The following is a 17,859-nucleotide window of genomic DNA, read 5'->3' as shown; positions in this document are numbered from 1 at the left end:
AGAAGCAACTCATTTCTACTGCTAGCATACACCACATCTAATTACTGAATAAAATACTCCCTGATCCTCCAGTCATTAAAATTATGACAAGGACTATCCATGAATGTAATTTCTATTCACCACATTTTGTCCAATTAAGACTTTATCAGGATAAAATTTGAAAAGATAAAAATGCACTTTGTATCATCATGCCATAAACAACCATACAGGGAGATAAATTTTCTGCACTAAGCTTTGAACAATTACTGCTGTGTAATTTCTTGAAGGAAAGAGGGATGTACTGAGGGAAGAGTACATCCAATAATATAATATTGGAAATAAATACCAAATAGCCTGAAGTCCCATAAATAAGACAGAGTAATGAAGCTTTTCCCTGGAATCTGTAGATTCTGGAAACCTTTTGTAAGTGGATTCCACAGTATTTTGGAGAGGATGCCTTTCCGCATTGATCTCATATGCTGCTTTTTTTATCCATTCTTGCTCTGCTTATAACATAATGCTTCTCTTTGAGGATGTAGTGAGACTTGGCTGTCACTTAACTTTCATTCTAGCACTACGGAGCATACAGCATGGAGACTGGCTGGTTCTCCTTACGTCTGATGAGGAGCACTCTCATTGCTTTTGCCTTGCCCTCACGACCTAAGCCTTCATCAGGTGCAGTGACTTTGGATAGTTTAGTGTAGAAGGAGTATATGCAAGCCTTATTTCACTTACCATTCCTTCAGCCTCTGTGGCTTTTGTCTTTCCTTTTAACCTTCTGAACCTCATACTGAAAAAAAGCAATTGAGCACCACAGGCTGATATAGAATACAAGTGACCAGCGTTGTGATCAGTGACCATTCAACCATAAGCAAAGATGAACAAGTGAGTCCTGAGACTACTTCAGCCTTTAGGCTGCTGTCATAGCCTTTGAACATTTGTGGATGCCCTAGAGTTGTGGGCAGAAATATTTTAATGGCCAAGTCCTCACAGAACTCTCCTATCAAGCTCTATTCACAGGGCTATGAGAAGATAAAAAAGAGTACTGGTTCAACTAACGCAGCAGACAACAAAAATTAATTGTTTTCCTTCTCATAAAAAAAAGACACTCATGGCTGGTTCATCCTCTACTGAGCTGTGGGATGAATCAAATTTGGTCTCCCACACTCTTCTGCAATGCTACACCTACTAAACTATTCAGAAAGAGGCGTAAGAAAAGGATACCTCCTGTTCTGGCAATATTGCCATCTTTTTCTCTAAATCTGAAATTGCAGAAACTCTGGGGTGACCAAAAATAGAGATGCATTTTGACTGAACAGAGAAAACTAAAAAAATAATCCTACACAATTACCCAGGCTTTGTGAGAGATGAAGGACTAAACATAACAATAATAAGCGAAAAAAAAAATTTTGAAACCCAGTTCTGCATCAAAAAAACTGGTAAGAGCTTAACATATCCTTTGAAAAAAAAAAAAAAGAAACATATTATGTCAAGAAATTTTCCATTTAGAATTCATATTGATCTCACTTGTGGTACCAAAGAAACCCAGGGATAGAATCACATAATCATTGTGGTTGGAAAAGACCTTTAGGATCATCAAGTTCAACTGTTAAGCCAACACTACTAAGATAGAATGCCTGTGATTAAGAATCAACAAACAAACCATCATAAACAGGTTCTCCTTCAGAGTTGACAGTGTTCACTTTTAACTTTTTGATTTCATATTGCAGGGAGATTCAGGGGGCCCCCTGACGTGTGAAGATGGTAACAAGTGGGTTTTGGTTGGTGTAACATCATTTGGCTATGAGTGTGCTTTTCCCAAACGACCAGGAGTGTATGTTCAAGTCACCGTGTTTGTGGACTGGATCAAAAAAATAATCTATTAGGTTAATATTTTTAATAATAGAAATACAGTGTAAAGGTTGAAAGCAAGCCTGATGATGTAAATCAAACTATCATTTCCATCTCACAGTTATGAAAACTAAATAAATATTTAAATATGAAGGAGGATAATATTAATAATTGAGACCTCCATTACTAACTGATAGCAATATTTAAAAATTGATGCTGTGGTTATGCTAATAAATAGTTTCATTGTTACACTTTTTCTTTTATATGAGATCACGAAGAAGCAGCTTCTTTGAATGCAGGTTCATTAAATGGATAGTGGAGGGGTTTACAAAGCATGGTCAGTAAAAAAAAAAAGTTTGCAAACTGCATATCCTTTATTGAAAACCATTAATAATTATGAGTTTCAGGCCAAACATTACCTGGCTTTTGGTTTTTAACTGTATTTTTCAACATTCATTTTCTTTTCAATGCATAGTCAACTCTTCTCCCCACATATCAAAATGAAGGTTTATGTTACCTGTTTAAACCAGCTTCATGGGAGTTCTTTTATCTTGTCTACTACAAAAAGCTCTGGAATGAGGTTTATGGATTGTGCATAAAGGCTGATCATGCTTTCTAATGAATAAACTGAATGTAAGCCAAAGGTTCTCCCTCGTGTAATTTGTTTGGAATTAATAGAGTTAAATAAAGATTGAATACAGCTTTTTAGTTTCCATTTTTAAATAAGTGGCTTGGCAATTACTCAAGTAGTTATAGATATGTACTTGTGTACACTCAAGCACAGACTCACAACACTGCAACTTCCACTCACAAAAGGTAACATTATTTTTAAATATCTGACAGCAATGGGTATCAGTTATTCATGGTGAATAAAAAGTCAAAGGGTTCCTTTGATATATTACATGCTTTTTTTCTGTACTGATGTCTTTTAATACTGATTTTGTGCTTTGAATAAAAGCTATCACAATAGCCCATTAGATCTTTCTAAAGGGGAAAGAATATGAAGAAAAAAGGTGGTTTTTATGTTCTTGAGCTCATTTCTAAATATGTTTCTATTTAAATAGTATTATCTACTTCTTGAAATGCCTTAAATTCAATGATGTCTTAATGTTCATGTAATATGATGCATTTCCTTTATTTCTGTTTTCAGCCAGTAGTAGTAATGTAATATATTTTTATTTCCAAAGTACTGTATGAAAATACAAAATGCATTCTAATTTACTGTGTATCTACACATATACAAATAGATGTAAGGAGCTCCCACAATTGGTGCTTAAATTGTTAAATGCAGATATAAAGTGCTCAGAATACAAAGCTACCTTACAAAAAAAGTTTTTTCTATAAATGCTACTATACCAGCAGAGTTTGAAGTCTATCACATGGGCCTATGGGCTAGCAGTCACTGATGAAAAATGCTAAGTCTGTTTTCAGGTCTTCATAGGTATTAGAGGACTAGTTCCATACCAAAGTAGTTAGTTTTATCAATGTGCCTGTGACCACAAGGAATGTCGACAGATGTAAGTAAGCCAGAGAGAAGATAAAAGGTATTTTAGATGCCTTCTTTCATGTAAACCAGACAGTTTTTAACATTAAAACATTACAGTTGCTAATTCTATGCTTCACAGTGGACTATTGTTTCTTCTGTTACTCTCCTTCACTTGAAAACAGCCACTGAAAATAAAGCACATTCTGCTATCGGTACAAATTGATTTGGATGAAGCAATTATGTTAAAATGGTTAATTAAAATGTGGCACGATTTCTGCATTCTTTACCATACATCACTATTGTAAATTGTATTTCAGTCTGCTAATGAAATACAAGAGGCAACTCAAAGCAGATCCAGTCACTGGAAAATGTGCTTCCCCAAAATACAACAATATATTTTTATTTACATGTAATTTTTGCTTCCCAAAATGTAAAGCATTGATGGATGTTGAGGTATATATTAATAAATCACTGCATCAGACTAAAAAATTCCTATTATACACTCTGGTATAGAAACATATATGTAATATAGGTTAGCATAATAAGAAATAAACATTTTATGTCAATCCATTTATGTCTAGATAAAGCTAGCATATCTTTAGTCAGCCATATTCTAGCCTTCAATTCAGTATCCATTACTTCAATTACCTGCTTACTAACCCTCTGAGAAACCAGTAGTTACTGCATTAAAACATGTGGGCAGCATGGATTAGTTTCAATTGAGTCACAGTTACAAGATGTTGAGAGGGTGGAAGCTTGATGCTTACACTTGATTGTACCCCAAAAAAATTAAAAGATTAATGAAAGAATCAGGAGCTTTATCTCTCAGATGCTTCTCACTACAGGAAAAAAAAAAGGTGACGGGAGTATAATTTTTTTAACATGCCAAACTGAAGCCATGACATCTTTCTGATGACCAGCTAAGGTTTACTGCTCATCCTTCAGTTCTTTGCCTCACCTGCTGCTGCCACTTGGAAGAGATCTAGACAGGCAGTGAGCAGAAGGGAATATGATTACTGTGAGAGGACCCTATAGCTTCAATCCAGTAAATTTATTCAAAGTGGCTACAGTTAATGAATCTATCACCTGAATGGGAAATAATTTTCCTTTCTCCACTCTGTAGATTTTAATATGAATATGGAGAGTGTTGGGCATTTTTTGTTGAATTTTCTGTTGTTTTTAATTAGAAATTTTGTTGCCACTAACAGAGCATGTTACACAACTCTGGATTCTTTAACACTCAACAAAATCCAAAGGAAATACCAGCATAAAGTCTAATTTCTACATATTCTCTCTGCAAGTCTAATTTCTACATGTTCTCTCTTCCCCCTTACTCCTATCTCCCTTTTGTGTGTGGAAATAAGGGAAATAAAGATGAAAGAATTTGTGTGTGTGATTTGTATGTTTTGCATGGAAAAGGATCACCTGTTTAAAGGTGGGAGCCATAAGACTATAAAATTGAATCCGTGCACTCTTACCGGTCTTATAGATATTATTCTTAGATTTCTTAAGATTTTACCTAACATCTAGGAATAAGACCCCAAGCTAAGGAAATACAGAGAGAGAAACTATTTCCATCTCCTAAGCAGGTGATGTGACATGATATGGAAATATGTTTTCCCAGTAATCACTATTTCATATTTACCTTATAGAATCTGAATACATTCTAATAAAAACATTGTATGCCACTTCCCATTCTTCATTCATGCAGAGTTAAAGACTCGTCCATTGCTCGCCCAAGCAATCACCTTCACTCCATAAGACACATCTGAAGGCATATGCAATCTCCTAAATGCTGCATGGAAATACTTCTGCTGCATTAATAATTTTATCAAACTTTACATTTCCTTTGGAAGCACAAAGTATGAAGAAATAGTTAATCCTTAGATTAAGTTAAAGGGAGTTAATTCTTCAAGACCATAAAAAAGAACTACATTCTTGTGACCACAACTGTTCCAACAACAGAGGAATATCTTGCCCTTGATTGAGTTAGGCAATACTTAAGTCAGAAGAAAAACAGTTCTGGTTTTTGTGATCATATAGAATCATAGCATTTGCTTTTTAAAAACACTACAAAGGATATTGAAGTAAGGGTTTAAGCAAAGAAAGAAGTTGTGACTGACTAGAAAAAATACTGAATAGTTTAAGTAGGAATAGCAATATTTAACCTGAACTACAGAAAGAGGACTCTTCAAAGAGGAAGTAAAAAATATGGCATAAGAGCAACTTTAAGATGGTTCCAAGAATGCTTCAACAATAGCACTGTATAATTAGCATTAGTGGTATTCAATTTTTAAATGCTTTTTCCTTACTCAGAAAAATTGATACACCTTTGCCTCTAAACTCAAAGCTGTGGTTAACAACAGCTAGTACAGTATAGGTTTTGCTTCTGTCTCTCCCCACCTTCCCCCCACTGGTAGTCTTTAATCTGTATTAAAGTAAAACCAACTGCCTTGAATTCATGCTCTTGACCTCTCACTGCCACTGCAGCAAAAACCTTTAACTTTCTGCTACAGCACCTGTCACCAGCAAATCAGCCAGAGTGCTATTGCTACCACACCAAGACCTGCTCCTAATGACTAGTAAAACATTTCTTATGGTGAAGCTCTTACAGAACAAAAGAGAATGGACTTTAATGATGTTAACGATAACTCTAAAATAAGACCTTTAAATGCATTTGAGTTACCTCTAAATCTATTGATTAACACAATTAACACTTTACCAGCTAATAGTCTGAGTAATGTTGGGAACCCATTAGTGCAACTTCCAAGAGCTATTCATCTTCTATTTGATCTGCCAGTACATTATTCCTATTAGCTACATTTAAATTATCCTTAACATTTTAAGTAATTTTAAACTCTTGCCTATTGTGATTTTTTTCACGGAAAAAGTAAATATATTTTACTTAAATAACAACTAATAGCTGCCTTCAAAGGACTCATCATTAATTATGTGTCACTTGCCAAGTCATTTGTGTTGACCTTGGACTAGTATGTCAAAAAGTTACAGTTATTCCTTGGCAAAGTGGATTGTTTTTATGACATAAATGAGTTTTATGAATCCTTGGATTTTGCCATATCAGAATTTCACAACATGACGGCTAACTCTGCCAGTAGCCATGTTAATATTTAATAAAATAGTTTGTGTGTCTGAGGATCAAAAACCCTGTTGTGTGCAAATAAATACTAAACAAATGTTTTGTATAAAACATTTATGCAAAGATAAATAGTTACACTGTAAAATTGTCAATTCCATTTACAGTACATCAACTAGGTTACAATGCACGATAGACTAAAGGAAACAAAGAGGGTTTAACTACAAACAGTCTTAAAACTGCTATACATTGTAGATATTTCCCCATAAAAATTTCAAATGCTTTCTTCATTTCATTGCTCACAACTAGCTAACTTACATCTCTTAGCAAAATAAACACATACCCTTTATTTAGCATGGCACATTTTGTTACCGAATTAATAATCAAACATTATATAAAAATGATCTGAACATTTGCCTCAAGGGGGAGCTTACAGTTCATTCTTGCAGATCCTTTGCATTTTCAAGCCATTCCAAGCTCATGTTCTTTGACGACATTATAATACAGCCTGACTGCAAAATGTTATTTTTTCCTTTCTTTTCAGTCAGTAAATCATTATACCTCCATGCTACTGTCCTTCCTAGGCGTTTTTGAAATCCATAGTGTAGACTGGTTTGGACTGGTTTTTGTTCTTCCTTTACTGAAAAATAAAAATATAAACTATTTTCAGTGCTTGTGTTCCTTTGCAGTCCCAATTCAGGTTTGTAATCAAACCTGGGTATTCCATCCCCTATTTGAAGGCCATCTTTGTTGCTTTGACAGCATAGGTTCTGCTGCAGTGGTGGGTCTTGGGAAGCAATTCTTACCAAAGCTTAGCAGCGCTTCTCCCAGGAACTGAACTGACCTGGCTCATGTTTTTTATTTTAATTTTCAGTTCACATTCAATCATACCTACTCATAAGGAGTGGCCTTTTCGAGATGGGTGTGGACATTGGGTGGTAGGAGGCTGGGCATTTCCCTTGTCTAGGGGAACATAGTGGGGACGGGAGCACACCATGTCCAATGTGCTTAACCCACCCCAGGGGGAGCTACCACAACCCTGCCCATGCATATCCTGGAGCTGCACCCCTGTGATCACAGTACACTAACCAATGCTGGTGTGCACTGGTACACCAGAAAGCCTCTTCCCATCAGGGATTGACCTAACTTCTAATGAATTAATGGTGCATGAATCAGACTCTAGCAATGAATGACTAGTAGAAAGCTTCCTTAGGCCTACTTTTCATAGTCAATAGTAGTTTTTATGGGTTTTTAAAAATTTTATTTTATTTTTAAATAAAAAAGATAAAACTGGTTCCAAAAGCCCTGCAGTACTGCAAAATTGTTCACTCTAATCTTTACAGAGAGCCCTGAAGTACCATATATGTTGAGGCCAGTCTTTCCACACGGCTAGCATCTCTGCTTTGCCATGATACACCACCCTCTCTCTCTTAAAGAATGATGCAGATGACAGTGAACAGCATTCTGCTGAATAGAAGAGGCACTTCATGAAGCATTGCAGCTGTATTTCAATCAAAATGTTTTAGTCTCTGGCCCGAATATTTCATGCTGATTTTTTATTTTTCTCCAATTAAGTAAAATCAGAGGAGGAGAGGTAGCTCCACACAATTCTGTAGACTGGAAACCTGAGAGTCAAGATCCCAATAGTCTTACACATTCAGTTTTACCCTTTCCCTGGTGTGTATGTGTAAATAACTCTGAGCTGATTTAAAATGCACTTTGAGGGACCTGGATAGTACAGTAGTTTTAAATCCCTCCAGACTTACCTCTGAAGTCCTACAAAGTAATGCATTATGTACTTGAGCCCATTGGAGTAATTTCTTATTGGTTTCTCATTGGTTTCAGTGGACTTTAGATCAGGCCACAATGATATAAACAAATCATTTGCTATGAATCAAGCAGTTTCAGAACTTCTTTCTTTAAGAAACTGATTCACTACTTCACTATAGAATAATACAGCAAAATCAAGCATATTTTGTAAATTAATGATTAAATGCTTTTAATGGAGAATCCCTGCCACACAGCAGGAACAATTTCTAAATACCTTGGATCAGAACTTTAGCTGTATAAAATCAGTTTATCTTCAGTGAACCTATGCTGATTTTCATCAGCTATAGATCTGGTTCAGGAAACAGGTTTTAGTAAGAAAGGTAAGAAAAATACAAAAAAGCTTGAGCATATCGCTGTTTTGACCATCAAATGAAATTATAGAAACTCAGAAATATACCAGGTTGGAATTTAAACTTTCTGCAAGGCATTCAGATGATAATGGAGATGGGTCTTTGAAGCAGTTTCTCCTTGCTTCCCTGGAAGAAATGAAAGGGAGAGCATCTAAGCATGAATGAGCTGATCATTTCTACTAGCTAGAGGGAAGATGTTTTGGTTTGCCTTATTACTACCCTTTAAGAGCCCAATGTCAGGCAAAATTAGTCATGACCTTTCAAGCTAGACATGTCCTGGTTGGCCATGGATTGTGGCTTTCAGAAGAAAGGTCACCATGTTGTGGAAGCCTAAAAAAGAATGAGAAATCAGGTTCATTTGGAAAGTTGGGGATCCCTCCTTCCCCAGCAGGACAGAATCCCTTTCCTAAAGCTCTACAGTGTCCAGCTGACCAATCCAAGTGGTTGCCTCTTTTTTTGATGTGCATTTTGTCGAAGAATGCGCACTTGTGGTGAACCAAAATGATTCACGAGGTAGGTCATATGTGGAGATATAACTGAAAACAAGTGGGCAAACATTTTTTAAAAACAAAGCTCTATTTCAACAGATAAAAAATGCTTCATTTTTTGTGCCACAATATCCTCTTTTGACTTCCATGAATTTTAAAGAAAAATTTATTTTCTGTAATTAAATTTTTGGTGCAACCCAAAATGAACATTACAAAAAAAAAAAAAAGAAAATCTGTTTTGCTTCCCTGATTTTTGTATCATTTAATACACTAGAAAAAAAAAAAAAGTACAGTCTTCCAAGTCAAATTTGCATATCTGTGTCATGTAATTTTGAAGTCTTGGAATTTCAGATTAACTACTTCTGAGTGAGCTGATACAGCATCAAAGGCCTGATCAAAGCCCACTGAAGTCAACACTACTGCTTCTATTGATTTCAGTGGGCCATGAATTTCTCATTGTTTTCCCAGGAGTATTTTAGAGCTGAACCTTTACTGGGAAGAGAAAGAGCTGCCAGAAAAGGTCTGAACAAGTACATCATACTTACCAAGAAATCCAAGTCCATTGTAATAAGGGTTCCAGATTTAGATTACTTATATGTATAAAAATAACAGTTATATAATTCCTTTATTACTCTTTTTTCTCTTTGAGTTTCCACCCTTCTGTAGCTGTAGTACTGAGATTCAGATGCAACCTTTAACAAGCAGGAATTTGCTTGTCACAAGACATGTTGGAAAGTGTACATTTTCCTTTTCTTTTTAGGAAAGTGCATAAACTAAGGACACAATCTAGTTTATGATGGAGACCCCATAATTTGCTCATGATTATTTCAATGAGACACACTACTAAGGAGAGCTGTGAACATCACCACTCACTTGTAGTGATATATTTATATGTGATATTTGGAGTGGTTTTGCACTTTAAATAAGGTATTTAGCTATTTGCAGAAAATGCTAAACAAACAAACAAAAAAGTAAAGACTAAAAGTAAGGAGGAGATTTTTTTTTTCTAATTTCTCAAAACAGTGATCTCTTCTTCCTTACTACTATTCCTGCTCTTCAAGAAGAGCAACATCTTATGAATCTGTTTATTACTCGTTATTTTACCAAAGCAGCGTTTTTCCATAAAAGATATTTCAGTTACACTTTTCTGGATTACCTTAACTTGAGAGCACTTTCTGAAAAAAAAAACCCTGCAACATGAAAAACATCCTTGAAAGTTGCAGAAAGATTAGTTTATGGGAAAAGAAAACATATGGTATGTCATCTTTTGAGAAAGATAAGAAGTCCAAATAATTTGAAGGCATGGATCTAAACATGTCCTGTTTCATTGGCTGCAATGTTTCCTACTTGCATAATACTTCATTTGTTTGATACTACACCTATGTACACATGAATTATTTAGTTAATGTGTCTTCTCTGGCAGACACATGATGTACAAAGGAGTTGCACTGGTGTGTGGCTTAAACCCATGTTTTTTGCTTTTTGTTTTCAATTCATCTACTCCAGTGGCCCACATTTTGCTTTTATGGTGTCTAAACTGAAACAAAATTAAACAGCTGATGGCCCCTTAGGTTTATCCTTGGAACAAACTAGACTTTGGGTCAGAAAGTGAGGTGAGTCCTTGAGTTTACCCTCTATCACTGAGGATCCCCCTATTATTTCCCATAGCCCAGATGCTGTATAAGTGCTAATAATGATAGAAGAGGCAAAGTAAAAGTGTTGATGGTGACTCAGCCTATCAAACAGTCAGCAAAGATATCTCCAAAAACTGTTCAAGTCCTAGTGGTTATATACTTTGAGGCCTGAACTATTTCAGCATGTTGTGGAAAAGCCTGAAGGTGAATATTAAGCTGTAACAGCTGTAAACTACTTGAATTTTAATAGATGAAAAAAAGTTTATTTGCATATTTAGGGACAAATGTAAGCAGTCTTTTAGTATGAATAGCTTGCCAATGGAAATATGAATTCTGTATTACAAGACCATTATGGATTAGTATATTTTACCTTTTATGAAGCATCTGGAAGCAACATGTCCCAAAAGCCACCAGTATCAACAGCAGTAGTGGTATAGTAGGTATTATGACATAGATTAGATTCGGAATTATACCTATAAGACAAAAGTTCTCATCAGTGTCTCCCTTGTTGAAATACTCTTAAATGTGAGAGTAAAAATCTGGAGCAAAAATCAGAAATACATTAATTACAGAACAGAACATTTATACATTCCTTCTATAGGAAGATTATGGAAAACATATCTTGAGAACTTCAATTCTAGCATTATCTATCATCAGTGCAAGAATTTCAATTTTGCATTGAAAATATAAGTATCTTAACAGAGCATATTTCACAGCCCATAATTTTTACAGTCCACATAACCTGCTTATTCACTTCTCCTTGCATTTTGGATTCCCACCCATGCAGGACCACAAGAGGAACTATATTCCTATCTCCTCATTCCCCTTAAAACAAAAAATGCACACTCTCCTTGACTAATCAAGAGAGAGCTAGAGCTGCTCCCCTGCAGGTCTGTGAACAAAAGGAAAGGGAAATGGTACAAGCTGGGACTATTACCCGCCTGCAATATAGGAGGAGTCTAGAGCTTCCAGAAGAGTTTGATGTTTTTTTTGGTAACTATATGCCCGTGTTTTATAACAACGTGTATTTAACATACTTTCACTACCAAGAATAAATGTGAATGTTCAGGTTGGGTTTACTTATGAGTTTTGAACAGAGAGTCTTTGCATGGTTTACATAAGTAGTATTATTGATTTCAAACAGAAAGGTATATTCACTTCTCTGGAGTTAGAAACAAGAAGAACATCAGTTAGGAAACTAGCTCAAATCCAGCTCATCAGTGTGAAAATGGAGCACCAGTTTTCCATAATCCCACAATGGAATCCTGTGAAATCATACAGACGTTTGTTTCCTTGATTTGAGGCCATGGTACAACTCTTCATGAACCTCAGGACTCTGTTTAGGACATAAATTGTAAATGAAGTAGCTGGGGCATTACAGCAAGCTCCTAGGCAGTAGGCATCCATTTTCAAAACATCAAGTGCCATTTCTACTAGAATTTTCTGCAAAGCACATTAACTCCCCTTAGAATGTGGTGTTCCTTAAAAGGGAGTACCTGGGGGAGCAATAGTACAGTTCTTGTTATGTAGGTAACTGAAAAATTCATCTTATTCTGTAGAGAACTGAAAAATTAATGTGCTGTTAGAAAAGATTAATTTGATTCTTTTTTTGTGAGCCTTGGGATCAAATATAAAGGATAATATATGCCCATGTGTTTGTTACATGTGTTGGGGAAGATGTGTGGAGGAGATGAAGAAAGGCAAGGCACTGGTTACTACAGCCTAGGAGATGCTCCACAGCAATTTCACAGCAGTAAAATCTTGCATCTTGACTTGCCAGGGTCAGAGACAATGGTGCAGATTTCACAGAATGCTAAACTGTAAGTTTGGATGAAAGTTTGGGAAGACATGGAAATAATTTGTTTTCCACAGCTACAAACAGGAGTGACTAAAACTTCTGAAATATTATTCAAAAGTATATGCTTGCAAGGCACTTCCTGAGGAGACAGACTACTTCCTCCCAATGACAATGACGGAAATTGTTAAAGATTATTTTAACTGAGACCACTGTTAATACTTTTACCAGAACACTACATTCATACGAACACATTACCTGTTTCAGTAGCAATAATATGATATTGATCTTCTGGTTTGCTTGTGTCATAAGGATTTCCTGCCGGCACTGTTGGTAAAATGTCTGAAAATTGTATCAGATATATTAGCAAAATGTTGAGTAAAACTGTGGCTGTTAAATTTTAAAATAAATTAATAGTAATTACATCTTAATTTATATTACAGAAATGAGCATTTTCAAGTTTGATTAAAATGCTGGATATAAACACGTAAACAAGATGTTATTGCAAAATTTGGATTACATCTGGAATAAAATTTATGAGTGCTATTCTGAACAATAGTCATGTATTTGTAGCTATTGCTTTCTAAAGGATTCATTTTTCCTGTGTTTCAGTTCTAAATCCTGTGTGATAAACCTGAGCAATTTTGGAAGTTCTTGTAAGTTATCCTTATAATTATGTATTTACCATTGCAACTCAATTTAACATTTCAAAATTTCTTACCGTAATCTGGCTCCGCTCTGGCTCCTAATTCTTTTTCTAGGACATTATCTGGTAAATCAATATTTGAAAATGAATTGTTGAAGAATGAAAGATTTGTGTAATAAAACAGATGTTTTCATTATTTTGCATGCAGTATCACAGAAATAGATACACACTCCAAAACAATAATTCCTAAATTCTTCAGTATTTAACCTTCTTACAAAAGACTATTTGCAAGCTGGTATCAAATCACTTCTAGTTCATATGTTTTGCTCCTTAGAAAAGGGCTATAGTTTATTCTAGTTCTACTTCTTGGTGGTCTCTGCTAAATTATTGGCTAAATCACTGAATCCCTTAATTTCTCCTATCATATTCAAAGTTTTATTTGTGTGGATGAATCTAAACCAATTTAAACAAAGAAGTATTCTCAATTGATACATAAACCTTATTCACATTTTCAAAATAACGCTTACAGAATCTTTCCTATGAAGCAAAACAAACCAGCACAAGTTTATGAGGTTAGATGCCAACTTCACATAGTTTGGTTTTGCTATAGGCAACTCTGAAATACAATTCATGGGCACTGGCTTCTAGTACATCCCACAAGGAGGTGAAATAACTGAAAGAGGAATGATAGCATCGTATTTCTTTTAATGCATCAGAAACTGGAGAATCATTTCATGGATTTGCGATGTATTGTTTACCTCTGGCTATTGTTACTTCTAAAACATTGCAAAGATTACAGAATTAATTACCTCACATTGGGCATAACAGCATAATCTGTGTGATTACTTGAATTACATTCCTTTATCATAAAATTGTATTAACATAATAGTGCCATTAGCCTGCAGTTCCAGGTGTCCTGACAAACACAAAAAGCTGGGAGAAATGAAGGAAATAAAGCCTACGAGAACAAAGGTAATTATTTCTTCTTCTCTGGCAAAAAACGGCTATGTTTGGCCATAGATAGTCATCAAAATACCACAAAGAACTGAGTTGTTAGCTCCAGACAGCATAAGAGGAGGTGTATTTTTAATTTGATTGCATAACCAAAGTTACAGGAGCTGGACAGGAACTAAATGTGGTTGCAATTACCAACCTATAATTAAATTTAAGATCACTGAATGATCAATATGATCTAAAGCCAGACTGCACATTGCAACAGTAAACGCTGTCAAGGGAGGTACTATGAAAAGGGCTTAGAAAAGTGAAAGTGGCTAACCAGGAATGTAGCTGCTGCTTGAACTAACCTGCCTGCCTAATGAGCACTGCCCTGAACTTACTACTGATAAAATTAGGTGCAACTTCTTCATGGTCACCTACAACTCCTGTGTTTTGGCCTATGACTGGTATCATACACCATATATTCAAAACAGACAGAAAAGTTATGAAAAACAATATACTCAGATAACAAAGTGAAATTCAATATGCATGTGGCACTTTAATACTCCTGGTAAAATGGATACATTTTGCACTGCAAATACAAACAGCTGATGTTGAATATATTGCAGCAATTTGCGGGGGTGGGGGAAGGTCATTTGTAAGTCTCATTAGATTTTAGATAGAAAATGTAATCTTCTGTCTAACATTGGTACTTTCTTCAGGCAGTGACAGAAATGCATATACCTATTTATATACATTTATGCATCTACTGCTCTATGTGACAGAAAAACACATTTCTGGAGAATAGCCTGTTTTCCTAAAGAGCACAATTCCAGCAGCTTGAAAAAATAAATAGCTGCAATTCAGTGGTGCCGTATTTAGCTGCATAACAATGTCAGTCCTAACAACAATATACCTATATGTCATTTGCCTTATTATACACTTCCCTATATGCTAATAATCTATTTCTACACAATGAAAGAAATATAAATTCATTTTCATTGTTACTGTTATCACTTTGTTTTCTCACAATCCAGAATACTTAGCCTTTTTTAAGATGGTGAAAGCAATAGGAAAAAGCAATTATTTATCACACCTCAACTAGAATGGAAAGTAGTTCACTATTACAGAATAATTATTTCAATTGAATTTGATTTTAAAGATATGAAATATACTTGAAACTGAGTCCTTTTAATCAAGCCTGCATTTTCTGACATAAAAATATTATTTTAACTATTTAAAACATTGCTATTTTGTTCTCTTATTTCAAAAACATCATGATCTGTTGTAAAAGTGATAAAATTGTATGTAATAGATCCTTGAACAGCCTATGTGACCCAGATGATAACCAACTACCATAAAATAGTGATATTCACCAATAATTTTAGAAGCAGGAACAGATTTTGGGGGTGAGGTTAAAATGTGTGGGTCTATCAAGCCTTCCAAGTATTTGCTTGCAATATTAACTGTTATTAATATCCCCATTGAAATATTACACCATGAGGAAGCTATTAGCCACCAAAACTGAAGGAAGAAAATAGCCTGGATCTCTACAGACAGACAGACATCTAGGAAGGGTGTGATTATTGTTAGATCATGAGCAACAAGAAGGTAGGTAGGTAGGAAACTGCAGAATCAGGTAGGTCAAATAGCTGTTAGGAGTACGATTTCATATGCATTAGTTTTGGAAAAGCTGACACACCATAAATTGTTTGAAAATATTTGCAAGATCCTGCTGAAAAACTTGGATTTCATTTATCATAAGTACCACCCAAAGCAGAATCTGTTACAGGGCTCAACTTGAAAGTTTATTTTCCACGTTTTTTCTCTTTTTGCAAAAAGTCCTGGTTTATAATCCATGTTTCCTCTACTGACATATACAGAACCTATGTCATATCTGGAAGTACAGCCAAATTTCTGTGATCTGTTTTTTGGTGTCACCATCTGAACTACTGTGCATCTGCTTTTCATATCTACAAATCTATATGCATGAATGCAGAATTGTCTTACTGCTATATAGGCCTTCATTGTTTAAGCCAAAACTTTTTGAAACAGCCATCACAGATAAGGTGGCATAAAATGCCATAGGTCTACAGCCACAAGGACAGTACAACTATTTTTACAGTAGGGCCAAGGCATGCCTTGTTCATCCTACTTGATGGCAAACAAGAGAATTAGAAAATGGCCACTTAAAGCACCTTGTGGAGAACAAAATAACTGGTGAACGAGTCAAATCGAAGTAAACCTGGGAATGCACAACAGTGAAGCTAACCTTGAGAACATTCTTGCTGGATACAGATTGATTTAAGTTATCACCAATTTTGATATATTGCATCCTCTGTTAATATCAGCTTAGGCACTCACACACCACAGGAATCAGTCTTGCAGGTCACAAGACGTTCATCGATTCCTGCACAAAACAACAGGATATTTGTTTTTCTCAGAAAGCATCCCACCTCTGAAATACAGCTTTAGCTTTACTTACCTGGGCCATACTTGCAGATAAAATTGTGCTTCATATTGCATCTATCATCATTCCACTGATAAAGGTATGGCCCTCCCAGACCAGGGTTTGCAGTTGGTTGATGATACATCACAACACAGGCTTCACTTCCACAGGAAGGCTCATCTGTATACCAATTTCTAGTAGAACACATAAAAACAAGCTTTCAGATTTTGAAGGCAAGATTCACCAGGATGCCAAAGAAAAGAGTTTACATCAGTGAAGACATGTCAATTCCAGCGGCTCCATCCTCTGCAAATATATGCTGCATTTCCCACAGCTCCTTTGTGAAATAAGTTTAGGGCCTGGACTCCACATCTCAGGATCTTATAAAAAAATTCTGACCAAAGAACCTTTGCAGAACAAATACCCTATTGCTCAGCTGACACTACTAACACCCTACCTGTTTTCATGCCTATCTGACTCCTACTCATCCTTTTGTCCCAAGTCCTGTGAGCTGCTGCTAGTCTGGCCTTTTGTTTAATCAGGAAATTAAAGGCTTTTCAAAAGACATGGTAGAAACAGAATAATTTGCACTGACATTAATGTACTTGGTGGCTGGTTCCCTGATTTGAGGTGACCTGAGTCTTGCAGAATTTGTCTGCCTGCTTCCACATCGCATCTTGAAGATGCTACACGTGGTAGAAAAACATGCAAAACTGCAAACTCATGAGATGAGCAAAGAAAACTGTAGGCTGAAGCCACACTATACCACACTTCTAGAGTTTCAAGTTCATAACCCTGGCTGCCATCTCCCCTCTATCTCTAGAAGGAGGAATGCTACTAACTTCATGGGGCAGCAAGGCTTCAAGCTTCATTCTAGAAAAGTTGACTTGTTGGACATTTCACTCTGTATTTTTCCATAAAACTCCTCAATAAGCAGTTCTATGGACTTACCTGAATGGCGAAATACTTCCATCAGCCCATTGGTAGAGGTCAGGGCAGGCACTTGAGGTGGCTAGTCCATCACCGCTTCTCCACAACCCAATCCAGAAATCACCATCAGAAATCCCGGATCCTGACTTTGTGAGGTTTTGCAACATGTTTTCTATTAGTTGCTGCTCAGCTTCACTTTCCAAGCTTAGTAAAGCCCCACCATCAATTTCACAAGCTTGGCGGGCCTCCTGAAAGCCCACACGTCTAGACAAGTCCTGGAAATAAGCTAACTTATAACAAGAATGCTTGAAGTCACCATAGCACACTTTTTGACCTGAAAAATAGAAATATGAGAATGTTTAGACTATAGTAATAAATACCACAATTGAAA

General features: G+C 35.8%; 2 protein-coding genes across 2 annotated transcripts in view; one reads left to right on the top strand and one right to left on the bottom strand.

The window, feature by feature from the left end:
• The window catches only part of TMPRSS15 (transmembrane serine protease 15), a 65,719-nt gene extending 63,854 nt beyond the window's left edge, over positions 1 to 1,865 (top strand). Inside the window, exon 26 of the mRNA XM_054393084.1 lies at positions 1,710 to 1,865. Coding sequence (XP_054249059.1) covers positions 1,710 to 1,865 — 156 coding nt within the window. The remainder of the gene's footprint in view (positions 1 to 1,709) is intronic.
• A 5,100-nt stretch (positions 1,866 to 6,965) lies between these two features.
• CHODL (chondrolectin) overlaps positions 6,966 to 17,859 on the bottom strand; it is a 28,854-nt gene continuing 17,960 nt past the window's right edge. Inside the window, exons 2-7 of the mRNA XM_054388943.1 lie at positions 17,490 to 17,802; positions 16,575 to 16,732; positions 13,229 to 13,276; positions 12,766 to 12,849; positions 11,083 to 11,185; positions 6,966 to 7,050 (exon numbers count right to left, since the gene is read on the bottom strand). Of these exons, the coding sequence (XP_054244918.1) occupies positions 6,966 to 7,050; positions 11,083 to 11,185; positions 12,766 to 12,849; positions 13,229 to 13,276; positions 16,575 to 16,732; positions 17,490 to 17,802 (791 nt within the window). The remainder of the gene's footprint in view (positions 7,051 to 11,082; positions 11,186 to 12,765; positions 12,850 to 13,228; positions 13,277 to 16,574; positions 16,733 to 17,489; positions 17,803 to 17,859) is intronic.

This window comes from Indicator indicator, chromosome 1, assembly GCF_027791375.1.
Source record: "Indicator indicator isolate 239-I01 chromosome 1, UM_Iind_1.1, whole genome shotgun sequence".
In the NCBI taxonomy this organism is placed as follows: domain Eukaryota; kingdom Metazoa; phylum Chordata; class Aves; order Piciformes; family Indicatoridae; genus Indicator; species Indicator indicator.
The sequence above is the reverse complement of the archived record's forward strand: the minus strand, read 5'-3'. Positions and strand labels throughout refer to the sequence as shown.